The sequence below is a fragment of the Mesocricetus auratus genome, unplaced genomic scaffold, assembly GCF_017639785.1.
Source record: "Mesocricetus auratus isolate SY011 unplaced genomic scaffold, BCM_Maur_2.0 Super-Scaffold_100038, whole genome shotgun sequence".
Classification (NCBI taxonomy): Eukaryota; Metazoa; Chordata; class Mammalia; order Rodentia; family Cricetidae; genus Mesocricetus; species Mesocricetus auratus.
In genome coordinates, this window is record NW_024429216.1 from 10142080 (window position 1) to 10168881 (window position 26802).

A 26802-nucleotide genomic window follows, 5' to 3' on the forward strand; every position below is an offset into this window, starting at 1 on the left:
AGAAACAAGAGGGGGCTGGCAAGATTGGTCAGCAACTAAGGACACGTTACCAAGCCTGACGACCTCGGAACACATGGGGTGGGGAGACACCACCGGCTCCTGCAAGTTGTCCTCTGACCCCCAGGTGTAAGCTGTGGCACGTGCCCCCCCTCCCCACACACACCTGTAGTTCCAGCGCCCAAGAGGCAGGACTGCAGAAGTTCAAGGCCAGTCCGGTCTACATAGCAAGTTCCAGGATAGCCAGGGGTGTAGTGAGAGACTCTGTCTACACTAAAATATATGCAAAATAAGTCTCAGTGGCATGGCTCACTGCTTCCCAGACACGGGGAAGATGAGGTCACGGTGGTGATATCCGTGGTCCTAAACACTCACAGCCCCATGCTTGTAACTGACAGATGCCAAGCCCTACCTGTCACCCCAGGATGGCAAATTTTCCTGTTGTCTTTCTCCACCACAAGGGTCCCAGGGATTGAACTGGAGTTGTCAGGTTTGGCAGCAGGCACTGTCACCCGCTCGGCTGTCTCCCTGGCCATCGGGGGTTTTTGTTTTGTTTTGAGATGAAAGCAGAGGTTTTCTTGGCTGAGGTTCAGGGAATACATCATGGAGGAGAAAGTGTGGACGGCTGAGGCAGTCGGGGGAGTGTCCGCAGCAGAGCGAACAGGCAAGGTTGTCACATGGCCTTGCTCATGCCTGCTCAAGATTGTCACATGGCCTTGCTCATGGCCGCTCAGGATTGTCACATGGCCTTGCTCATGGCCGCTCAGGATTGTCACATGGCCTTGCTCATGGCCGCTCAGGATTGTCACATGGCCTTGCTCATGCCTGCTCAAGATTGTCACATGGCCTTGCTCATGGCCGCTCAGGATTGTCACATGGCCTTGCTCATGCCTGCTCAAGATTGTCACATGGCCTTGCTCATGGCCGCTCAGGATTGTCACATGGCCTTGCTCATGGCCGCTCAGGATTGTCACATGGCCTTGCTCATGCCTGCTCAAGATTGTCACATGGCCTTGCTCATGGCCGCTCAGGATTGTCACATGGCCTTGCTCATGGCCGCTCAGGATTGTCACATGGCCTTGCTCATGGCCGCTCAGGATTGTCACATGGCCTTGCTCATGGCCGCTCAGGATTGTCACATGGCCTTGCTCATGGCCGCTCAGGATTGTCACATGGCCTTGCTCATGGCCGCTCAGGATTGTCACATGGCCTTGCTCATGGCCGCTCAGGATTGTCAAATGGCCTGGCTCATGGCCGCTCAGGATTGTCACATGGCCTTGCTCATGGCCGCTCAGGATTGTCACATGGCCTTGCTCATGGCCGCTCAGGATTGTCACATGGCCTGGCTCATGGCCGCTCAGCTCAGGAAGCGAGAGCTGTTCTGGCTTTTGAGATAGTTATCTCAAGCTGGTCTCACCTGGTTGGTTTGTGTGGTTGATTGGCTTTGTTTTGTTTTTTGAGACAGCGTCTCACCAGGAAGACCTGACTGGCCTAGAACTTACCATGTAGACTAAACTGGCCTAAAATTCAGGGATCCTCCTGCATCTGCCTCTGAAAGGCATGCGCCACCACACTTGGCTCTAGGTCCTAGGGTTTTTTTTTTTATAACTTTGAACTTTACTATTTGACGGGTATGGTGTTTTGCCTGCGTGTGTCCGTGTAACGCATGCATGTCTGGCACCTGTGGCGATCAGAAGGGGCCGCTGGAGTTAGGGACCACTGTGAGCCACCATCTGGGGGCTGGGAATTGAACCTGGGTCCTCTGCAAGAGCCAGTGCTCTTAACCACCGAGCCATCTTTCCAGCCCCCTACACTTTTTTTGTTTGTTTTTTAAAAATGGTATCTCACTATGTAGCTCAGTCTGGCATAAAGCCTACAGTCTGATAAATGCACATCTACCTAGACCTGGGTTAAGATACAAACCTTAAGAATAAAATCTCAAAATGTTTACATGGAAAGGGGATTACATTAGAGACCAAAAGCAAAGAATATATATTTGAAGCCAAAAATAAAGCCTAAATCATGGACGAAGAGGAGACAGATAAACTGGACCACAGCAGGTGTAGTTACACCCATGAGGGGTCGCCCTGGAAACGTGTTAGCTGGTGCACCCTGAGACTTGAGGAGAGGAGGAGCTAAGAGCTGAATGTTCCGGAAGTGGACACAGGAAGTGTGCTGCAGAGGCTGAGGAAGCCTTGGAGGGGACAGGCTCCTCCCTGCCCTCGCCTAGCTGTGGGCCTCTGTCTGGGTTGAGGCCTGTGGTTAGGAGGCCTCCTAAAACTCCCACGGCAGCAGTGCTCACACAGAAGTGAGGCCTGGTGGCGTGTATTTTATAAGGCCGGCACTTGTTTTTCGAGACAGGGTTTCTCAGTGGCTTTGGAGCCTGTCTTGGAACTCAATATCTAGACCAGGCTGGCCTCGAACCTAGAGATCCACCTGCTGGGACTAAAGGTGTGTGCCACCACTGCCCAGCAAGGCCAGCAGTCATGAGGTAGAGAAAGGCGTCAATTCCAGCTCACCCTCAGATACATACGGAATCTGAGGCCAGCCTTTGGCTGTGAGACTGTCTCAAAAACAAAGAAACCAAAGGTGTTGGTCTGGCCCAACGTCGCCTTGTACTGACAGGGACAATGAGGTATGAGGATTAGCCTCGGCCGGCAGTGACTGAGTGGGCGAAAGTGGGTCTCTGGGCAGCCCAGAGCCCTGTCCTGCCTGTTCCTCCCCAGGACTCTGCTCATTGCCTGGAAAGTTCTCCCGGTTGCTCTTGAGGTTGTCCCTGGCCTCTGCCGAGGGCTGGTACTCCTTTAAGAGGTCATATAACCCTAACTGAACGGCTCTATCCTGCCCCACTTCCTGATGCTGTCCTGTTCAGAGTGCCCAGTGTCACACTGTTCACCTATGCCCCCCCCAGGCACCGTGTGCATGTCAGATGGGGACGTGGGACACAGAATGGCTTACTAAGGATGGTCACTTCATGGTCCTGGGAAAGCCGGCATGAGGCATGAGGTAGAGGAGGAGGAGGAGGAATGGAGACTGGTCATTACACAAGCCAGTGCGGGGCTGGGGACACAGCCCAGGGGTGGAGTCTAAAGGCCTGGACTCAATCCCCGGTGCCGTCACCAACTCGCTCTGTACCACAGAGACCCGTCACCCTCTGCCTCCCCAGTGCTGGCATTGAAGGCGCACGCCACCAGCTGGCTTTTGTTTTTCCCAAGTTCACTGAGAGTCTCAAGTCATCCAGGCTGGTCTCAGACTTGCAATGTATGATCCTCTCGCTTCTGTGTCCCAGGCACAGTGACAACGGACACGTACCACCCCATGTGGCTCATCACAGGTCTCTGGGAAGCAGGAGAGGCCTGGGCAGTTACGTAAGGTGAAGACTCCGCCAACCACAGGCACCCCTGAACAGAGGAGTAAAAGCTGCAAAAGCAAGGGGACTGGGCCCTGGAGCCTCCAAAGACCTGCTCCAGTTAGCTGGAGCCCCCAGACCAGCGGCTGGAGAGCGAGTCTGAAGCCATCTAGCCCGTGGCGGACTGCAGTACCGGGGACGCAGCTGGACTGGATGAGCCAGTGACCCAGTGACCAAGTGCACAGAGCCCCAGAGCAGGGCCAGCGTGACCAGTCGGTGAGACAGCCGAGGGCAGAGACCGGTGACCCCTGGCTGGTTCAAGTTAGCAAAGGGGCTGTCACGGCCAAGAGGAGGTTACCCAAGGGCCAGGTATCAATCCTGACTAATCCTGGCCTTTGTCCTGCTTAAAGCCCCTTCTGGCCCCACCCCACAAAGTCCAAACTCCTCAGCCTGGAGTTCACAGCCCTCCAGGGCAGCCCCGGCAGAAAGAACTTTCCCCAGAGTGTTTTGAAATGTGTTACCCTGTGACTGAGGACCTGAAGTCGGCCTCCCTGCCTACCTATCTCTCTGCCCCAGCCCCCGCCCCCACAGGAGAGGGAAAATAAGGTCTCACAATGCACATTATGCTGACCTCAAACACTCAGCGATACTCCTGCCTTCGCGTCAAGAACCAGGGCCATATGCCATTATTCCTTTACATTACACGGCCACCTGTATCCGGTGGCACTTTCCAGTCATCTCTGCCCCTCAGGCTTTTGCCCCTCAGCCCCCTCCTTCTGCCTTGACCCCTAACAGCTGTTCCATTCCCACCTTCAACGTGGAGACTTGAGGGAGCCCCATGATGTGGGTGGCTTGATGACAACAGCCTTCCTGTCCCCGTCCTGCTTCCCGAGTTGGAAGCAAGCCATGCTGGCAAGGCGGAGGCTGGGAAGCTGGCACATGCTATGAGCATCCGCGCCTCCAGTCACAGCGCAGACGCCTGACATGGACGGTGGCGCAGAGCACGCTGTGGGACAGCGTTGAGTGTGAAGTTTCAAGCCCTGCCTCCCGTCAGCAGGGCACAGAGCCCTCAGGGGGATCTCTGGTGGAAGGGCCCAATCACCTCTTCCCGGACTCTAGGGCAGGGCCATGGGGCAGCCCAGAGCCCTGGGCAGCACAGAGGGCAGCTGACCCCAGACAGAGCCCGAGCTGCAGCCTCCAGAGAGAGGGACAACTGCTCCTAACAAAGCCTCCTTTATTTCTCGTGTGTGCGCACGCATGTCACCCAAGCCCGTGTGCCCCTGTGCACAGGTGTGAGCATGCGCACAGGTGCGTGCACTCAGGCCTGGGGCACCACCCCGTAGAGCTGGTGGGGCAGTAACTTCTGCTTCTCGTTACAACTGTAGATCCACCGTGGCCGGACGAATGCCAGGGAAGGGTTGTCCATTAGGGCCTGGGGGGGAGAGATCCACATGGTCAATAATCAGAGGGCAGAGGCAACGCCAAAGTGGGCGGGGTTCCCCATCTCTGCCCCCGACCCAGGGCTCACCTCCTCAAACATGGGGTCCCACTCCTGGGCTGTGATAACGAACTGGACCCTCTCGCTCATGTAGTCCTCAAGTTCTCTGGTGGGAGAGGGGAGGAGGGGGGGACTGTGAGCGGCCCGCCCACCCTCTCAGGTGGCCTTCTAAAGCACCTTCTTCCTGTCTCTCTTGCCCAGGTCTGTATTTCCGGTACCTTTTGACAGCCCCGACTCTGCTTGAGGAGGAGGGGCACGGCGAGGCAGCTCCTTCCACCAGCGCAGGCCTAGCTGCTCTCCACTGGGGCGGGCACTGTCCTCTCTCTGGCTCCCCCTCCCCCCATTGTTTAACTGCCTTTTGTTTTGTTTTGGAGCCTGGTTTACAGCTTGACCTCTGCCCTCTGGAGCTGTCTGTGAGACCTGCACAGCAGCCCTCACAAGTCCTGCCAGCAACGCCCACAGTGCTAACCCTCTCAGAAGGGGGAGAAGAGCAGCCGCGCCTCCTGGGCCTCACAGCACAGTGGCCAGGGCTGGCACCTGGACTCTGAAGCCCGTGCTCGCCCTGCGGGACAAACCCACATCACCCTCCCCCAGCCCACACCCTCTAGAGTCAAGCTGCCAGCCTGACCACGGACCCACCACCAACTCCGCAACTGACCCATTGAAAGCGGTCACGTATCGGATGAGTTTCCTCCTCTCGTCCCCAGGGAACTCCCCGTACAGGAAGAAGTGTTTGCCCTGGAAGAAGTCTGTGGAAGAAGCGGGGAGAAGGGAAACATGAGGCCCCAAATGCCCAGGCATCCACCGAGACCGCTGAGCCCTGGAGAACAGGGCGGAAGGTGGAGGCGTCTGGCCGAGGAAGAGGTGTCAGAGTGGGGACCCATGACCCGTGAGTTCTAGTCCAGCCCCGCCCAGGCTGGCAGAGGCTCCTGCATGCCTTCACCTACTGCGAAGCAAAAGCTGAGACACACAGTCAGCCATGCGGCTCACACAGTCAGGCCACACACACCGTTCTGGCTTGGCCCTGAAGCAGCCACACTTCACCTCAGCTGGCTTCTGTGGATTCTGAGCTGGTTTCCTTGCCATCCTGACGTGACTTCTCGGGTCACTGAGTCACTGTCCTCATCCTGGGAGCTTTCGGTTCAGAGTTCTTTCCTGCCAGGCCCACAGCCTGGGAATCCAATCTCCCCTGCTGCACCCTGATGCCTTCTCCCCCCCCCCCCCCCTTTTTTCCTATCCTTCCTTTATTTTAAAAAAAAAAAGGGTCTTAGCAGTGTCCAGGTTGGCCTGGACCTTGTGATCTTTGGCCTCGGCCTCCTGAGCACTGGGATTGCAGGCATGAACCTCCGCACCCGGCTCTCCTTCCATCCTTGACCCCAGAAGGGTCAGACACCTTTTTGACATCCCCGCTGTTTTTCCTGTCTCCTGGCTCTGTTGTCTTCCAAGTGCTCCAGCTGGGTGTGTTAGCACACATGTGATCTAAGAACTTGGGAGGCCGAGCCACAAGTTTGAGACTAGTCTGGGCTACCCGAGACCCTGTCTCAAATAGGAAAGTGCGCGCATGCACCACCACAGACAGACACACACATACAGAGACACACACACACACATATATACACACACAGACACATACACATATACACAGGCACACACACAGACACACATATACACACACACAGACACAGGCACACACACACATACACACACACACATACACACAGAGACACACACAGACACACACACATAGACAGACACACATACACACACATACATAGGCACACACACACATACACACACAGACACACACATAACACACACAGACACACATATACACACACAGACAGACACAGACACACACATACACATACACACACACAGAAACATACACACATACACAGACACACACACACACACAGCATTGGCGTAACACTCTCAGCAATGCGTGTTAAATAAACAATGTGCCCAGTACCCCGGTGCTGTGGGGCAGCAGGACAGTTAACAGAGCTGAGCTTGGGGGTAGGGTGAGGAACCTTGGGTCACAGACCAGCAAATAAGGTCGCTCACACAGGGAGGGTCACCACACGGCAAGGTCACACTGGTTTGAGCAGGAAGGGGAGCGCTAAGGCGGGGAGTCGGGGAGCAGGCGGCCTAGGACACAGCAGGGACGCTCAGAAGTCAGGGGTTTCCGACCTGGGAGCTCTGGGATTGGCAGGTCAGCGTCTGTGGAAGCCTCGTTGTCTGTGTTCTCGTCTGTGGAGCCTGCATACGGATCCTCGCCGTTCTCCCCTGGAGCCGGGGGCTGCTGCTGCTCCCCCTGCTTGGCTACCCTGGGAGGTCAAGGGTTGTGGAGCGTGAGCACTGGGGGGGGGGCAGACACCCACACCCGAGGCCAGGCCACATCCACCCCACCCCGGCGTACCTCCTCAGCTCATCCTCAGTGTCTCCGGAATCTTCCGCCCCATTGTCTTGTCCTTCTGCCAGAAGCAACTCAGTCAACGGGCTTGTCTTCCGGGAAGTCTGCTAACACCCCTCTCAGAATGGCACCGAGAATACAGCCAGGGACTGCGAACTCAAACTCGGTTGCTCCCTCGAAGGCTTCTCCTCCACTCCATTCACCTGGACACCCCTCCCCCCTCACACCCAGACATCTAGACCCCAGCCTGCCCTCAGACCCAGGGCTCCAGCCCACAGACACAGGAGTGCAGACCGCCCCCTCAGTCACTCTGACCTGACTGCTGCCCCTCAGTGTCGCTGCTGTCCTGGGGTCCCGGTGAGGGGGCTTTGGTCTCTTTTGGAGTGGGTGGTCTCTGGGGCAAGCTGGGTCCTGCTGCGTGGGTCTTGGCTTTGGCCTGCGGCCGCTGAGGAAAAAGGACTGAGTGAGGTCAGGGGCAGCGTGGCTGTGGAAAACCAGCAGGGGGGCAGAAGGGAGGACCCTGGTGGGCTCCCTCCTGGCCGGCAGGGGCATCAGACCTTCCGGGGAAGCTTGGGCGCTTCCTCTTCACCACTCTCCCCGTCCTCTTCGTCTTCACTGCTGGAGCCTGGCCCTGCCATGAGGTACCTAGGGAGGAACCAGGCCTCCCTCAGGCACAGAGCTAAGAAAGACCTCCGCGGGAGGGGCTGTAGTAGGAACCCACTGCCCCGTCCCTCCCAGATCTAGAGGGGTCCACAGCTGGGCAGGCAGCTCAGCCGCCCGGCAGACACTTTCCCTCCTGGGGAAGATCTGTTCCATTTGAGAGAGGAGAGCAACGGGAGGGAGCCGGTCTTCCCTTTGAGAATCAAAGGAGGGCGCCACTGAGCAACAAGGGGAATTCTCGAAAGCAAATCGAGGTGGGACTCTGAATCCGGGGTCCCTGTATCTGCACGCTTGGTCAATCCGATCAGGAAAGGCAGCGAGCGTCTGCACTGAACATCCACAGATTGCTCACCACTCCCTAACAATATGGTGTGAGAAGGGCTTACGAGGCATCTGCACAGCGCTGGTTACAAGCCATCTCGAGAAGACACAAAACGCCAGAGGAGTCTGAGGCAGGTGGATTGCAAGTTCAAGGCTTGCCTGGGCTACCAAGTGAATTGAAGTTTCCCAGTCTGGGAAACTTAGAAAGGCCCTCCATCGCCGGGTGTGGTGGCACACGCCTTTAATCCCAGCACTCGGGAGGCAGAGGCAGGCGGATCTCTGTGAATTTGAGGCCAGCCTAGACCACAGAGCCAGTTCCAGGACAGTCTCCAAAGACACAGAAAAACCCTGTCTCCAAAAACGAAACAAAACAAAACAAAAGGCCCTCCATCAAAATAATAGCTGAAAAGGCTAGGGATACAGCACAGTGATAGCACTCCAGTCTAGAATCCCCAGTGAGGGGCTGGGGGTGTGGCTTAGCAGTTGCTTAGCATGCAGGAAGCCTTGGGATCAGTTCCTAGTCTCTGTCTCTCTCTCTGTCTCTCTCTCTCTCTCTCACACACACACACACACACACACACACACACACACACACACACACACACACACACACACACACACAGAGTATCTGAGGAGCCTGGAGAGATGGTTAAGAGTTTATACTGCTCACTGAGGATCCAAGTTTGACTCCCAGCACCCACATCAGGAGGCTTACAACTGCCTTTAACCCCAGCTTTAGGGGATCTGACACCACGGCCTCCTCAGGTGCCTGAACACACACATGCACACGCCCACACAGTCATACATATAATTTAAAGAGCAATATTTTTAAAGCATGTGGGAAGATTGTGCACTTTTTATGTAAATACTCTGCTTTTTTGTATAAACGACTTGTGGATACGCGTGTTTTTACACTTTTATTTTACAAGCATGAGTGTCTGCGTGCTTGTCTGCACGTGTGTCTGGGCATCGTGAGTGAGCCGGGACCACAGTGATGAGAAGCAGTCATCAGACACTCTGAGACTGGGCCAGGTGGTCGTGAGCCACCCTGAGACTGAACGCAGGGCCTCTGCAAGAGCAGCCAGTGCTTTTGTTTTGTTTTAATATTTTTAGACTTATTTATTATGTATCCAGTGTCTGTTTGTACGCCTGCATGCCAGAAGAGGGCACCAGATCTCATTACAGATAGTTGTGAGCCACTGCACGCCAGAAGAAGCCAGATCTCATTACAGATGGCTGTGAGCTACCATGTGGGTGCTGGGAATTGAACTCAGGACCTCTGGAAGAACAGCCAGTGCTCTTAACTGCTGAGCCATTTCTCCAGGACCAAACATCTTCAGAATTTTGATCCTCAGTAGACGTGTGTGTGTGTGTGTGTGTGTGTGAGTGTGTGTGTGTGTGTGCACACGCGCATGCGTGTGTCTGCTGAGACCAGGCCCTGCTCTGACACGCTCCCTGCTTCCACCCGAAGCCTCCACATACAGCACCCCGCTGCGTCCTTTCCCTTCTGCACAAAACAGATGTCACAGAATCGTGACCCAGCCAGGCGGCCACTTCCCACCTGGCTGAGATCACCTGAGCTGGCCCAGCTGGCCCAGGCTCTGCAGCGCCCAGCTCTGGGTGACAGCGAGTGTGTGAGCTGCGGCACAGTGAGGTCTCACCTCCGGGAGGGCAGCCGGCGACGCATGCGTGCGCAGTCCAGCACCCACTCTTTCCGCACAATGCGGCCTCCGAGGCCCAGGACCTGACTGTACTTGGGGGTGTTGGCAAAGGCACAGCTGAGGACGCAAAATAGAGAGGTCACACGTGATCCGGCCAGCAAATGGGGCAGGGTGACAGACAGACAGACAGACAGAGACGGGGCGGGGTAGGGGGAGAGAAAAGGGAGAGAGGCAGTCTCCAGAGAACTAAGGGGGCCAGGACGGATGGACGGACGGATAGACAGACAGACAGATGGACGAACGCGGGGAGGGAGGGTAGAAGAACAGGGACAGAGTGACGACAAGAGGGCGTGCGGGGAGGGCAGCACACGGAACGACGGGTGGCCCAGAGGACGACCGAGGCCTACATGAGGTGTGTGCTGTCTGGGGTCCAGTCGGGTCGGTATTTGGCCCCCAGCTCCAGGGCTTTGTCCCGAAGCTCTGAGCGGAAGGGGTTCTGGAAGCCACTGAGCACCACCACCACACCCTGCAGAATCTTCCCCGGCTCCTGGGGGCCTTCTCCCCGGGGCTTCCCTGGGATGGCCTTCTGTGCTGGGGTAGAGGCTGGGGCTGCAGCTGGGACGCGGCTAGGAACAGGCACTGGGGAGTCAGAGAACAGAGCTTCAGTGGTCCCTGGGGTTGGGCATTCAGCGACCGTATTTCCCGGCACACGGGAAGTCACCCCCCTTAGACGGCGGGGTCGGGACCCCAGCCTTCCCTTATGCCACACAAGCCAGCCGGGGTCTGCAGAACTGAGGAGTCCAGGTGGCTTACGTTTGGGCTTCTTGAGGGCGGATGGCCCTGCTGGAGGTTTGCTGGGAGACCTCCTGTCTTCTAGACTCAAGTCCACTTTCCTCTTCCTTTTGGGAGAGTCCTGAGGCTGAGGAGGTAGGGATGGGCTGAGGCTTCCAGCTCCTCTCCATCTCCACACCCCAGTGCCTGATGACCTCACCTTGGAGGAGCTACCCGAAGGCTTGGAGACCGGAGAGGCCGAGGACGCTGCACTTGAGGCCTGCAGCGTAGCTGCTGCGTAGCTGGGTCCTGCTGGGTCACTAGCAGAGGCTACAGAGGGAGACAGCGAGCTGGACCACGAAAGGGACAAAGACACCCCGCCCCTATCACCAGGTATCACGTCACTCCAAACCCAGAGGTGGCCCAGGGCTTCCTCCTCAGACCCCACAGTCCAGGCCCCAGCCTCCTTCCCTGGACAGCCTCGTCCCCACACCCAGGGACCTAGCCGCGCTCCTCGGGGCCCAGGTTTCCTTCTGTTAAGACAAGTCAGGGGTCAGATAGCCTAAGCTGAACTCAAGCTTTTCACCTGCCCGAGGAAGACCATAAACTTCTCATCTCCCGCGGCTGAGATTTCAGGCATGGGCCTAGGAGCTGGCGGCCCCAGCACTCACCGGAAGACGTCTTGTTGATGCGATTGAAGAACAGAGCCCCTGGCCTTAGGGAGCTGGCGCCATCATCCTCCTCTTTCACACGGAACTGGCCGAGCTTGGTCACTGTCACCTTCTAAGGTCCCGCAAGGTCAGGGCTGTGGGAAGGCCGCTGGGAGGCAGGGGTGGAGAGGCGGGGAGAGGGCTATGGGGGCGCCGGGGACAGCTTACCTGGGACGGAGTCTCCACCTCATCTTTGTCTGGAGGGCTGTGAAACCTCACAAAACTCAGGCCATAGGGTGAGTCCTGGAACGGGAGACGTCTGGGTAGAACAGAGCTGGGCTCTCATACCCGTCACGGTGGCGGAAGCCCTCCCTCAGTCACAGCAGGTGCCCAAGAAGGAAGGTCATTCATGATGGTGGCATTAACCCTCAAGGAGCCCGAACTGCAGACAAGGCCAGGGCTCTTTGACCTTCACTGCAAATGGGAATCTGCTGGCGGGTGGCGAATCCACCTCTGTGTGCCCTGTCTCTGTCCGGAGCCATTTTTGGGATCTTTGCTCCTCTGCTTTCAGGGTGCGGAACTAGAAGACAGGAACCTGAGCTCCTGGCCCCAGGACGATGACAGTGACATTAAACAGAGCTTGATGGGCCTCAGTTCTGCCTCTAACACTCCCTCCGGAGCACTAAGCCGCTTGTCCCTGGAGGACCCCAAACCATTGCTGGGAGCACAGAGGTCACGAGCAGCTGTGCACTGCTCCCAGCGCCCTGGACTCAGGACGGCCCTCAAACGCCCGCCCCGGGCCACGTCCCCGCTCCCGCACGAGGTACCTTGCTGTATGGCTGGCTGCACACGATTTTCACACGATCCCAGCGCTTCTCCGCTGCTGCCCGGACTAACTTGTCGGGTCCAAACATGCGCACGCGGTTGGGGTTTGAGCCACTTCGGCTCTCAGAAGGGGACATGAAGGACGAGGTGACCAGAAGGACCTGGGGGACAGCGTAACAGATGCAGAACAGAGCTAATGACAGTACATCAGCCCAGATGCCCTAAGGAGCCCCAGCAGGAGTCTCAGTGAGAGAGTAGGAGAGAGAGAGAGGAGACAGAGACAGAGAGAGGGAGGGAGAGAGAGGGAGAGACAGAGAGAGAGACAGAGAGAGGGAGGGAGAGAGAGGGAGAGACAGAGAGAGGAAGGGAGAGAGACAGAGAGACAGAGAGAGGGGCGGCACAGGGCTCCAATGCTCTTTGGAGATGCTCAGCTGAGTCAGCACAAAGGCCGGGAGACTTACAGGATGCCAAAGATGGAGACAGCAGCATCTGTTATTAAGTGATGCTTCCCTGCTCACACCCAGGGCCTGGGGGGCAAGGCACATGTCTGAGGGCCAGCTGTGCCAGCTGCGGAAAGGGGAAGCTAGAGAGGCTTCACGCAGCAGGGTGCTACCACACTTTTCCGAGACAGGGTTTCTCTGTATTGTTTTGGAGGCTGGCCTGGAACTCGCTCTGTAGACCAGGCTGGCCTCGAACTCACAGAGATCCGCCTGCCTCTGCCTCCCGAGTGCTGGGGTTAAAGGCGTGCGCCACCACCGCCCGGCTTTACCCCAGCTCTTTCTGCTACACCAGGTGAACCCGGTCTGCAGCCAGCGTCCTGCTTTAACCCTCTCGGTGATACAGCAGCAGGAAGGAAGGATGGGTGGGGCGCTCCTGCTCTTCAGGGTCGGTTCAGCCCCATGCCCTGACTTCTCCTCACTCTGACAGAAGTTCCCACATTCCAACCTGCCTCTGCCCCTCATCCCGGGGGTGACAGCTAGCTCCCTGCCTTTTCTTCAACAGACCCCAATCTTACAGTAACAGTCAGGAACTACTTTTTTTTTTTTTTTTTTTTTTTTTTGGTTTTTCAAGACAGGGTTTCTCTGTGGCTTTGGAGGCTGTCCTGGAACTCGCTTGGTAGTCCAGGCTGGTCTCGAACTTACAGAGATCCGCCTGCCTCTGCCTCCTGAGTGCTGGGATTAAAGGCGTGCGCCACCAACACCCGGCAGGAACTACTTCTTATATTAAATTCTGTCCACAAAGAAGTAATGGCCATGGTCTCTGGCTCCAGGTCATGGCAGGGCCACCACAGAAGCAGGAATGTGGGCAACTCCATCTGGACTACTTTGTGAAGCCTTGTCTTAAAAAACAAATAAGCCAGGCTGGAGAGATGGCTCAGAGGTTAAGAGCACTGGCTGCTCTTCCAGAGGTCCTGAGTTCAATTCCCAGCAACCACATGGTGGCTCACAACTATCTGTAATGAAATCTGGTGCCCTCTTCTGGTGTACAGGCAGACAGAATATTGTATACATAATAAAAAAATCTTAAAAAAACAAAACAAATAAGCCATGCTCGGTGACGGTGGTGTACACCTTTAGTTCCAGCATTTAGGAGGCAGAAGCAGGCAGAGTTCTGACTTTGAGACCAGTCTGATCTACAGAGCAAGGTCCAGGACAGCCAAGGTTACACAGAGAAACCCTGTCTTGAAAAAAAACAAAACAAAAAAAGGAGACTATAGCCAGGCGGTGGTGGCGCACGCCTTTAATCCCAGCACTCGGGAAGCAGAGGCAGGCGGATCTCTGTGAGTTCGAGGCCAGGCTGGACCAACAACCTCCAAAACAATACAGAGAAACCCTGTCTCGTAAAAACAAAAAAAAAAAAAAAAAAAAAGAGGAGACTATAACAACATGTCTCTTGGCGCCCAGCTCTAATTAGGGAAAGAACAATGAAGACAAAGGAAGCCACACAGAGCAGAAGCCACTCACTGGCTTCTGCTCCACCTGTTCCACAGGGCTGGGTTTCTCACCCAGGGAGGGGGGTGATGAAGGAAGTGCACCCAGCAGCTGGGAGCTGCTACCCACACTCAGTGGTGGAGATCCCCAGGTCCCCCAAATGTCTCTTCCTATTCACTGTAAAGAGAAACCACTATGGTTGTCACACTGCCTTTAGGCTTCCAAAGTTAACGGTTTTTTTTTTTTGTTTTTTTTTTTGGTTTTTTGTTTTGGTTTTTTGAGACAGGGTTTCTCTGTATTGTTTTGGAGACTGTCCTGGAACTTGCTCTGTAGACCAGGCTGCCCTCGAACTCACAGAGATCCTCCTGCCTCTGCCTCCCAAGGGATTAAAGGTGTGTGCCACCAATGCCCGGCCCCAAAGTTAACCTTTTACTCTCTAGTCTGGGCTACCTCCAACTCTGATGAATAATCTCTTTTGTACAATTTCTTATACCAGGGATGAAGGCTAGACCTTCACACATGCTAGACAAGTGCTCAACTACTGAGCCACGCCCCCCAGTCTCTCACTGGGGGATTCTAGGCAGGGGCTCTACCACTGAGCCACGTCCCCAGCCCCTCACTGGGGGATTCTAGGCAGGGGCTCTATCACTGAGCCACACCCCCAGTCCAAGGCTTATTTCCAACCTTGTAAGCGTTGACTTCCTTTTAGTGTATATTTAACAGGAGAAACCAGGCAACGTATATCTAATGAGACACAGGAACCACAAAGGCATTTTAGGCATGAGCACACGGAAACGGAAAAGTACTGCTCAGGACACCCTGACTCCCACTGAAGATGTCTAAGGAAGCACTCCACCACAGACCTACAGTGCCAATGCCAACCCCAGTTTTCTTTTGTCTTTAATTCTGAAACGTCTTGCTAAGTTGGTCAGGCTGGCCTCAAACGCTCTACATAATAGCCCAAGCTGGGCTTGAACTTGCAAGCCTCCTCTCTCATCCCCCCGAGTGGCTGGCAGTACCGCCAAGCCTGTCGTTCTCTGCGAGATCTGGGGGGAGGAGGAAAGGCATGCTGACTTTGCAGGAAATGGTGCTGCTGCCCTGTGCTCTGCTCGACCTGGAGGAAGAAGAAGCAACCTTGCCTGACTGTCCTCATCCGCCCTCTCCGCCTTTCTGATTCTCCAGCTGTCTCCAGTTCCTCCACGGAAACCAAGCACTCTGAAGCCCCGAGCTTCCATTCAGTTGTGCTAGGTTTGGCAACCCGAGACTTGACTGAATACAAGCTCAATCTGAAATTTTGCAGAAGCACAGCTGTTTCCAGGCCTTGGGAACACAAAGGCCTGAGCTGGCCACGCCTCCTTCTAGAGGCGCAAACCCTGAGTAAACTCACAGAAGGTGGAGCAGTCTAGCTAAGGGATGCACTGTAGTCCATTTTTGCTGTTATGAAGTCAATTCCAGTCTATGCTTTCCGAAGGGAAGCAGTCATTTTTAAAGATTTATTTCACTTATAATACGTGCATGGGTGTTAGGAGCCTATGGAACCTAGAAGTGTGCCCCCCCAGGAGCTGCCTGACACCGTGCCGAGAACGGACTCAGGCCCTCGGCCAGGGCAGCGCTCCCTCTTAACGGCTGACCCAGCTCCGCAAAGAGCAGCTTCGTACTAGCTCCCCCAGAAGGTAGGCTGGGAGGGTCCCCCACCCTCATGTAAGCTCAGGGGACAGCAATGGAGATACGGGGGTGTCAGCAATGGAGATAGATACGGGGGTGTCGGCACCTCCCCCAGCCCTGCTTACCTCGTAGTCCTGCTCACCGGCTGCGGCCCCTCCGGCCGAGCTGCCCACCAGCACCTCTACAAAGGCCGCGCCGTCATTCCCAATGTCTATGCTGTGTATCTGCTCCTCCTTCTCCAACTGCGGGCAGAGAAAAGCTGCTGTGAGTTCTGCCCTGGCTTGCCTTGGAACGGGGGACAGAAAGAGAGACGGTGTCCACCTGGGCTGCCGTGTTCCCTGGAATGGCACCTACGTGTCCATAGGGACCAGAACTGAGTGGTGTCATGACGTGTCTGGCAGGCAGCCTGGGACACCACATGGAGCAGAACTCATTGAATGAATGAATGGCACACAGTCCTGAATAAATGCACAGTCCTGAATAAATGTACACACAGTCCTGAATGAATGAATGCACACAGTCCTGAATGAATGAATGCACACACAATCCTGAATGAACGAATGCACACACAATCCTGAATGAACGAATGCAACACAGTCCTGAATGAACGAATGCACACAGTCCTGAATGAATGCACACACAGTCCTGAATGAACGAATGCACACAGTCCTGAATGAATGCACACACAGTCCTGAATGAATGAAGGCACACACAGTCCTGAATGAATGCATAGTCCTGAATGAATGAATGCACACACAGTCCTGAATGAATGTACACAGTCCTGAATGAATGAATGAATGCACACACAGTCCTGAATGAATGAATGCACACAGTCCTGAATGAATGCACACTTACTTCACCAACAGACATCCCCACACTCCCACCTCTCCACGGGACCACTGCCACGCTCCTTGGTGGCAACAGCCAAAGGCATAGAAGTCTAGGTTCAATTGTCATACAAAGGACGCGTGACGACGCAGGTCCCTGGGCAAACACCTGATGCATGCCGTCTTTGGGTTTGCCTCATCCCCAACTGAATCCCAGTTCTGCCACACACGAGCTGTGTGTCCCTGCTGGCTCACCTCCTAGAGTCCCATCTATAAAGCAGGGGCCAACCAAGGATCTCCCACATAACCAACCGGCTGGAGGTCACGGCAACCAAGGATCTCCCACATAACCAACCGGCTGGAGGTCACGGCAACCAAGGATCTCCCACATAACCAACCGGCTGGAGGTCATGGTACACAGCAGTCACCCAGCAGCTGCCAGCCAGGCACTGTTTTAATGTTGGTGATCCCTGTGACATTACTTTCACTGAAAAAGCTACGGAGGGAGACAAGTTGGGGCTTGGTGTCGCACACGTGTTACCCCAGTATTTGGAAGGTGATGGCAGGAGAATCACGTTTTCTTGGGGAGGGGGTTGTTTGGTTTTTGTTTTGGTTTTTGGGGGTTTTTTTTGAGACAGGGTTCCTCTGGTAGCCCTGGCTGTCCTGGAACTCACTCTGCAGACCAGGCTTGGCCTTGAACTCAGAGATCCAAGTTCAGCCTAACCAGTGAACTAAAGGTGTGTGACACCACCACCGCTGTCATCACCACCACGCAACAGTCTGAGACAGCTTGGAGGCTGCCGTCCGGTCCAAACACAAGTCTGCAGCTGTCCATTTCTTCTTATCTTATCGTATGAGTGTGAACATTCTGCCTGTGTAGTCTGTGTACCATATGCTTTCCTAGGCCCCGCAGAGGCCTGAAGAGGGTGTCAGATGCTCTGGAACTGGAGTTAGCTAGTTGTGAGCTGCCATTCGGGCGCTGGGAAGCGAATCCTGGCCCCCTGGAGGAGCAGCAAGTGCTTTTAACCGCTGAACCGACTCTCCGGCCCTCATCTGCATGGCCACAGTGGTCCAAGCTACACATCCCAAAAGCTGGAGTCACAAGCACGAGCTGCCACAGCTCCGTTTGCACATGCTCATTTTTAGTTTTCTTTCCATGTGTGTTGGGAGAGGGGGATGCGCCCCAAGCACACCTTGGACTTGGGCTCCCCCTGGCTCCACCTCCCAGGTGCTGGCACTGCAGGCAGGGCCACCTTGCCGGGAGTGGCTTTGCCAGGTACTGACCTAGAAAGGCCCCAGGCTTCCTGCTGAGCCTATGATCTGGGAGCAGGAGCAATGCCTGATACAGGCTCATTCTTCACTGGAAGAAAGAACTATTTATGAAGACTCTCACCAAAGGACCTGCGGCTCGCGCCCAGGGCTGAAGGCACAGAAAGGTGTGGGTGTGGGTGTGGGGCAGTCAGGATGGGCGATGCCAAGCCTCCCGCTCTCCAGTCTGGGGCTCCCCCACCCCAGACAGGGTTTCTCTGTGTAGCTCTGGCTGTCCTGGAACTCGCTCTGTAGACCAGGCTGGCCTCGAACTCACAGAGATCCGCCTGCCTCTGCCTCCCGAGTGCTGGGATTAAAGGCGTGTGCCACCATTGCCCAGCTGTCTGGGGCTCTTTAGAGGGTGCCGAATGAATAATTATTACAGCCCTCAAAGGCACCTTGTCTTGGGCTTCAAATGTAGTCCCGTTGGTGAAGTACTTGCCTAGGATGCAGGAACCCTGAGTTCAAGCCCCAGGAAAGCATTAATAGAGCATGGTGAAGCATGCCCATAATTTCAACACTGAAATGAGAAAACCACATTTGCTCAACCCTACCCGACCTCGGGCTAAAACTGAGGTCAAGTCAGTCTGACCCTCAGGTACACACGGCACTTGGGAACCATAACTCACCTAACATTGTACAGCACGGTGACGCAGGTGTGCCATAATCTTATTAAAAGTTCATATCCTGTCACGGTCACTAACGGCCATCACAGCCGCACTAATGTGAGCATCAAACTTGTGGTTTTCCCTTTATACCCCCCCTGCTCACATGTGCTCACAGGAGTGCTTGCTCCTGGCCGGGACCGTGTGGCCCAATAAAACCTTCAGATTCATAAAGAGTTGGCTCTGCTCTCCTCTCGGGTGAGAACATCCAGCTACAACAGCAGGAGGATCAGAAGTTCAAGGTCAGGGCTGCAGAGATGGCTCTGGTGCCAGAACTCCTCAAACCCACAAGACGCTCATAACCTTGTGCCATTCTAGGTCCCTAGGGACCCAATGCCTCTGGCCTTTGCAGGCACTAAAATTCACCTACGCCTCACACACAGACTTAAAAATAAAGTAAGCCTTTTTTTTTTAAGCAAATCTTCTTAACGGCCTATCTGCCGCCACCCAACACTGCCCCCCCCCCCCCCCGTTCTAAACCACAGCCATGTGTCCTCGGTTGAGAAAGGGGAGCTGTGGTGATAACCCTCCCACGGGAAGCTAGGATGCCCCAAAGTAACAAGGGCAGCCAGCTGGGCCGGCGGCCGCAGCCACTTGGGAGGTGAATCCAGAGTTCAAGGCCTGCCTGGGCCACAGAGTGTGTTCAAGGGCAGATGGGGAAACTGAGCAAGACGCCGTCTCAAAGAGAGGAGGGCTGGGGTGAGGGTCGGTGGTGGGGAGCTTGTCTAGTCTGCACAGCTCGTTCAATAGCCAGCGCCACAGGAGGAAACAGAGCGAACAGAATGTTCACACCAGTAACAGTGCAAACAGTGTAGAACCTGCCCTTCTACAGGGCTCCAGTGAGACGCTGCGATCACCTCCTCATAGATGGGCAGTCTCGGGCAGGAAGCGCCTGTGCCACAGCTGTGTAGGTAAAGACCAAAGGGAAGGCAGCCCAGACGCTGCTGACACTGAGCCCGGCTGACTTCCCGTGTCCAACCGTTCTCAGCTCCATCACCCTCAGCTCTGTCACCCTCAGCTCCGTCACCCTCAGCTCCGTCACCCTCAGCTACGTCACCCGTGTCCTCCGCCTTCACTCACACCTGCCACTCAGAACCGAGACGGTCTTCGCACCTCACCACGGCTTATGCCTTCCTCCTAAGGAGACTCAGATGTCCACACTTCAGTTCAAACAGAGTGGCACCCTTCTCCTTCTCCCACGGGGTTCCTCTATTCCCAAGTCTGCCTCGTCTTTCTCCACTGACGCACCTGGAGTCTGGGCTTTTTATTAGAAAGCGGGCAAAGCTGAGGGCCGGTTGTCCCGTGTGCAGCAGGGGAAAACGGGGTGCACTGAAAAATGGGTGGGGGGACCGGAAAAAGGCTCAGTGGGGAGCGGGCTGGCCTAGCACGCAGGAGGCGGCACGGGGGCTGACTAGGAGGATCGCCAGCTCCAGGCCAGCCTGAGGTGCATCACCTGTCTCACATTAACACGAGCAACAGATGTCAGGACAGCGGTGCCCACCCACAATCTCAGCGGTCCGGAGAGGAGGCAGGAGGGTCACAGTCAGGGCCAGCCGGGGCTACACGCAGAGAATGCCTTTCTCAAAATGGAAGAGCTGGGGGATGGCTCAGCAGTGGACACTAAGACCCTGCCTCAAAAGAAAGCAACAACGGGCTCTGGGGAGACGGCTCAGCGGTTAGGAGCACTGGCTGTTCTCCCAGAGGTCCCGAGTTCAGTTCCCAGCAAGGACATGGTGGCTCCCAGCCATCTGTACTGGCATCTAAAGCCCTCTCCTGGTGTACACGGAGACAAAGCGTGCACATACATGAACAGGTAACTCTTCAAGGGAGTTTTTAATATGGAGAGACGCAGCACTTGCGATGCAGAGGCTCACAGAGCTGGAGGCCAGCGCCCGGGCTGCACAACGAGTCCCTGTCTCGAACGACAACAAAACAGCAAGCACGATGCGTCCCATCTGCTGTTGACACTCAGGTGATACACCAGTGTTCCAACTGGACCTGTCCCAGCATCCCCTCGAGGACAGGCGGGGTTGGCAGAGCGGTTGAACTCCCTGGCTGCAAGCGGGTGAGCACTTGGGCACAGAGGAGCCACGGCTGACAAAAAGAGGTGTGTGGAGTTGACACAAGCAGAGCCCTGTGTGGCAATGCCAGCATTGTGTAACAGTGTCTGGAGAGCACACAAGGGTCTACTGTCTTCTCTCCTGTCCCTGCAAGGGAACCGAAGCCAGCGCTGCATGAGCTCAAGAGTTACCTACAAACTGGCAAGTGCCGAGTGCAGTCAGATTTTCCCAGGGGTCTCTGGAGCGATGGAACCTAACGCGGCAGCGCTGACCTCGTTTATTCAACAGGGAACGAGGAGCCTGTGCGGACCTCAGTGGCATCCCATCTTTCCTCTGCAGAGGCCCCATCCCAGCAGCCCTTTCCTACCTCACCCCGTCTGGTCCTCTCCTGCTTGCTGGCCTCCTTGGCCTACCTCTCGTGTGCCAGACGCCCCTCCCTGTGGATGCTCAGCCTCCTCTGCTCAAAGTCGCCAGACTCCAGGCCACAGAGACGGCTCAGTGAGCAAAGACGCTGGCCAGAAAACCCCCAGGGTGGGAGGGAAGAGATGAACTCCTACATGTTGTCCTCTGACCTCTACAACGTACGTAAGTGCAGCAGGGAAAAGTCACCAGTCGGGTTGTAAATGGCTCAGTGGCTAACAGCACTTGGGCTCTTGCAGAGGATCAGGGTCTGGTTCCCAGCATCCAGAGCTCACAAGCACCAACCCTAATCACTTCTAGGCGTCAGACACTCGAGTGGTGTGTGCAGACGCATACGGTAAAGCACTTATAAACATAAATAAATTGCAGAAAAATCTGGGAGGTGTGGGTTGAGACAGTATCCCTGGCTGTCCTGGAACTCTTTTTGTAGACCAGGCTGGCCTCGAACTCAGAGCTCCGCCTGCCTCTGCCTCCGCAGTGCTATGGTTAAAGGCGTGCGCCACCACACTCAGTTTAAATTTTCCATAAAAGCAAGCAGATGGCACATTTAATTAAAAACCTGAGCACACACTTTCCGGCTGGACAATGCTCTCCCTGCTCCATTTTTCACAGCACTCACCGCTCACTGCCTGATACAAGAATACCTTAATGAGCCTTTGCATGCGGGGGGTCTCTGTAGCCCACGCTGACCCTGAACTTCTGATCCCTCCTGAGTACCGGGGTGACAGGCGTGCTGCACTATGTCCAAGTTATGTGGTGACCGGGCTCAAACTCAGGCTCCCCACCAACCCGGCAACACGCCTGGCCTCCAGGGGTGAATACGCTCACTCTGTGCTGCCCACCGTTGTACAGACCAGGACCAGGGCCGACTCACAGGAAGCACTTAACGCACACTTGTGGAACAGCTGAACGAGTGAACAAATGATGCTACACTTGATCCTAGCCAAAGAGCTGAGAGTGATGAGCTACTCCAAGCATCGACGCCCACACCTCCGCTCCAGGTCGGAGTAGGACCTCTGGGTGCCTCCCACATTGTCTTTTACATTTAATGTCTTTTATGTGTGCGGGTACTCTGCCTGCACGTATGTCTGTGCGCCACACGCCTGGCCCTCGGAGGCCGGAAGCGGCTTCCTTGGAAATGCAGTTACACAGGTTGTGGCACTTGGAATCCCCCAGGTCCTCTGAAGGAGCAGCCATGCTCTTAACATTCATTCAGTCAACGTACGCTTGCCATGCGACGTGACGGTCAGAGGACAACCTGTCGGTCAGCATTCTCCTCCACCAAGCGGGGCCCAGTGACCCTTACCCACCGAGCCTCAGGATTCCCAAAGTCACACCCCAAGCAAAATGCACGCTCCCCTCGAGGCGTTTCCACTCTGACCCCGTGGCAAACACACTCTGCTCCAGTCTCTTCCCAACAGTCCTGGGCTTTACCTGCCTGGCCCCCCAGTTCTCCATCCAGTTTCTTCCTTCTCCAGTCTGTCCGTTCCCAAGCACTCTTACAGAACCGGGCATCATGGGGGGTGGGGTGTCACCTGATGGTAAGCAAGGCCTGAGGCTTCACTGTCCCACAATGAAATCGCCAGTCCCTCCCTTTATAGCAACTCCTACATGTTGACACTTCTGCAGACATTACGTCACCACGTTTTTACAACCACCCCAGCCTTGGGTGTCTTCGCTCTCAATGGGTACGTTTGGAGAGATGAGAAACACCTGCCTGAGGTCGGCGTGAGTAAGGGGGAGAGGTAGGAGTTGAATCCAGATCCCCAAACTAAATAAACGGTAAGCGACCTGGTCCTCACACGGTTTAAAAGACAAGCTCGCGGTTGCATCACTTTTGCTGGCCCTCAGTTTCTTTATCTGCAAAATGGGGATAATGACAGTCTGTAGGTCATGGGGTTTTACCAGGCCCGAATTAATCAAGCCATGTGAGGTGTGTAGGCTGCTGACTGGCAGGTTATGATGGCAAATAACATCAGTTTTCATCACCAGTCTCTGGTTAAGGATTTCAGAGGGACTTAAACACCAAACGGTGGCCGGAAGATGCCACAGATCTATGTTTGCTTTTCATTTAAACTTCTCTACAACCCTCAAAAGGCTCTGCGAGCCGGGACTCCTAAGCACAGAGGCCACAAACACGTTCAGGGTTAGAGACGGTCTGATGAGCCTTGTCCCCGCCTGATATCCCTTGACTCAGAACGGAGAACGTGGCCAAGGAGCGCGTGTGCTGGGCACGGTGATGTGGTGGTGGCTCAGCACACATGCTCCAGTCCACGTGTCCATACGGAAACAAAAAGGGTGACAGCGTTGTCAAGAGCAGCGCCTCTCAAGAGCGTGGCTGTCTTAGACTGTCAACCATGACGGTAACAAAACCCTTGACAGCAGGACCCTCGGATGAGACGCGGCCACCACACCAGGGGCAAGCACCTCACGCTCGTCTCCCGCCAGGTTCCCGTCCTGACAACAAAATAAAATCAAAAAAGAAAAAGAGATGTATAGTCACCATTTAAGTGAGCGTGTGGGACGAGGGTGGCCCCCAGAGGCCAGCGGTGTCCGTCCTCTGGAGCCGGGCTTACAGCCCGTGAGCCATCAGTGGGCGCTAAGGACTGAACTCAGCCCTCTGGCAGAGGAATCTGCAGTCTCAGGCCATCTCTCCAGCGCCTTCCTCAAAGTGCTTGTTCCTTTCAAAAACTTTTCTGTTGTCTGTTTTTTGTTGTTTGAGACAGGGTTTCTCTGTGTAGCCCTGGCTGTCCTAAAACTCAGTCTGTAGATCAGGCTGGCTTCGAACTCATCATGCCCAGGGTTAGAAACAGATTTTTCAGGCCCAGCAGAAGCATGTCTTGATCCCAGGACATGAGAAGCAGTGGGGAGGGAAGTATGAGGCGCTTGAGTCCAGCCTGCACCACACAGCGAACCCATCTTAAAGAAAAAATCATAGCAGGGCGGTGGTGGCGCTCACCTTTAGTCCCAGCACTCGGGAGGCAGAGGCAGGCAGATCTCTGTGAGTTCGAGGCCAGCCTAGTCTACAGAGTGAGTGCCAGGACAACCTCCAAAACAATACAGAGAAACCCTGTCTCGAAAAACCAAAAACAGGCTGGGCGTTGGTGGCGCACGCCTTTAATCCCAGCACTTGGGAGGCAGAGGCAGGTGGATCTCTGTGAGTTCGAGGCCAGCCTGGTCTACAAGAGCGAGTTCCAGGACAGCCTCCAAAGCCACAGAGAAACCCTGTCTCGAAAAACCAAAAAAAAAAAAAAAAGAAAAACCAAAAACAGAAAAAAGTCACACACACTCCATTCTCATACCCAAGAAGAAGAAAATGTCTTTAGACCTGCAGAGCTGTGGTTTGGCTTCAGTTAGAACATTACAGAGCACACTCAGAGGCCAGATGTGGGGGTACACTTGGGGGACCGAAACACGACTATCACAAGTTTCAGGCCGGGGGGAGAGAATGATGACCTGAGTTAGATCCAGGGATCCAGGACCCACACAGGAGTAGGAGAAAAAAGACTCCCACAAGTTGTCTTCCGACCTCCACATGCATGATGCCAGGGCCCTGTGTGCCCACACGCCTGCACACAAGAGAAACTAAAATGAAGCCGGGCGTTGGTGGCGCACGCCTTTAATCCCAGCACTCGGGAGGCAGAGGCAGGCGGATCTCTGTGAGTTTGAGGCCAGCCTGGTCTACAGAGCGAGTTCCAGGACAACCTCCAAAACAATACAGAGAGACCCTGTCTCGAAAACCAAAAAAGAAACTAAAATGAAAAAAATTGTAAGCAGTCATAAAGAAATTAAAAACAAAACAAACAAACAAACAAACAAAGCAGTCAGAAATGTCAGCCAGGCTGGGGACATGGCTCAGTTCGTAGGCCTCTTGCCTGGCCTGTAAAAGACCCTCAGTTCAAACCTCAGTACCCTGTGTGTATGTGGTGTGTGTGTATATGTCTGTGTGCATTTTAAGTTAAATGACAGACAGGCAAACAGACAGATGCCAGACTTGATGGTTATCTACCGGGAATTCTTCCATCCCATACGGACAGAGGAGAATAAGGAGTTCAAGACATCAGTTCCAATTTAAGAAAATGAAAGAAACAAAGCCAGGTGGTGGTGCACACCTTTAACCCCAGCATTCAAGAGGTGGAGGGTGGCGGATCTCTGAGTTCGAGTCCAGCCTGGTCTACAGAGTGAGTTCCAGGGCAGCCTCAAATCTGTAGAGAGACCCTGTCTCAAAAACAAAACAAAGCACAAAACAACCAAACAACAACAAAGCCAGTCAGCTGGCAGCTACTTCCAGTGCCCTCCTTAACACCTGCCTCATTCACTGACTGATTTCCTGGGAGAGAGCCAAGGGTCTCACGTGTTCCAGGCAAGCCCTGTACAGCTGAGCTCCAGTCCCTAATCCTTTTGTTAGTAGCCCCTGTGATGCTAATTACTTTTTATTTCTGGGACAAATTGAAAGTTGTCCAGGCTGGCCTTGAACTTGTGACCCTCCTGTCTCAACTTTCCAAGCAACTGGGATCACAGGCCTGAGCCATCAGCTCCTCCAGCTTTGCCCTCTTTATAATGTATGTAGGAAGCCTTCATGGCCGCCTTCTGGCCCTGCAGTCACAAGAAACATGGTCATGACCACCGCTGTCCCGGCTGAGGAAGCGGAGGCCCAGAGGAAGAATTAACCTACTCGGGACTGACTCCTGGGCATCTCTGGGCTTAGGCTCTTCTCTCCTCTGCCCAGGGGGCACTGGGATTTCAACGAGCCCGCTTTGCCGCAGGTGAGTTGAGCAAGCGCTGTCTCTACCGTGGAAGGGAAATCGGTGCAACCTACAGCCAGCTGGCTTGGGAATGAGGCCCGGGGATCCACAGCCCGGGGAGGCCGAGGTGGGGAGGGGCAGCATCACCTGTAGGACCACGGAGATGGTCTTTTCGCCTGCCTTGGCTGCCCGCCACTTCCGGTAAGTGTCGGCCTTGAGAAGGTTTTCTGCACAGTGGGTCTGCAGACAAGAGCGGGAAAGGGGAGGTTCGTTAAATGAGGCTTATTTGAAAAATAAAATAAGTTGCGGGTCGGTGGTGGCGCACGCCTTTGATCCCAGCACTCGGGAGGCAGAGGCAGGCGGATCTCTGTGAGTTCGAGGCCAGCCTGGTCTACAGAGAGAGTTCCAGGACAGCCAGGGCTGTTACAGAGAGAAACCCTGTCTTAAAAGCACACACAAAAGAAGACAACTGGATGAATAATAAGTCTAAAACACTAAGGTAATTTTCGGAAAGCTGGCCGGCCGACTCTCGGCACTTGCACCCCGCCCCAGGAGTCGCCGGGCGCTCCTTCCCCTGACTTCTGCGCGAGTTCCACGGTGGCCCCAAACTTGCCCAGCCGCCCGTCCGTCTGTCTGTCCGGATGCGCGTCCGGCCTCCACCCCGCGGCGCCCTCGGGTGGCCCCCAGGTCCCCCCGCGCCCCCGACGTCCTCGGCCTCCGTCCGGGAGCCCCATGCTCCGCCCCAGGCAGCCCCTCACCGAGTCCTGGCTGCTGCAGGACACGACGTGGCGGAGGCTGATCTCCGGCATGCCCACACCCGTGGACGTCCTCCGGGCCACGGAGTGCAGGACGAGAAGGCTTCCCAGCAGCGGGGACCCCGGGAGAAGGCTGAGGGGCAGCGGGGGGAAGCGCGTCCTGCACGGGACTCAGTGCGCAAGCGCGCGACGCCCGGGCCTTTCAAACCGCGGCGCGCGCCCGCGGCGCACGTCGGCACTGCGCATGCTCGGACGGGCTCGGCGGCGCGAGGCGCCCGGTC

At 55.3% G+C, this 26802-nt stretch overlaps 1 protein-coding gene across 2 annotated transcripts; it reads right to left on the bottom strand.

Moving 5' to 3' along the window:
• Positions 1–4563: 4563 nt before the first annotated feature.
• Positions 4564–26722, bottom strand: Xrcc1 (X-ray repair cross complementing 1). Of its 2 annotated transcripts, none has more exons than XM_040734397.1 (17): positions 26525–26722; positions 25914–26006; positions 15867–15983; positions 12148–12306; positions 11549–11623; positions 11342–11453; positions 10891–11000; positions 10713–10818; positions 10307–10538; positions 9900–10016; positions 7815–7902; positions 7573–7702; positions 7264–7315; positions 7035–7171; positions 5503–5593; positions 4875–4950; positions 4564–4778 (listed from the first exon to the last, which is right to left on the bottom strand). In XM_040734397.1, the coding sequence occupies exons 1-17, from the start codon at positions 26573–26575 to the stop codon at positions 4665–4667; spliced, it is 1860 nt and encodes a 619-aa protein (XP_040590331.1). In that variant the 5' UTR covers positions 26576–26722; the 3' UTR covers positions 4564–4664. The 2 variants fall into 2 exon arrangements, with proteins under 2 accessions (XP_040590331.1, XP_040590330.1); XM_040734396.1 differs by having other exon boundaries at positions 7264–7318; positions 26525–26721.
• Positions 26723–26802: the final 80 nt, after the last annotated feature.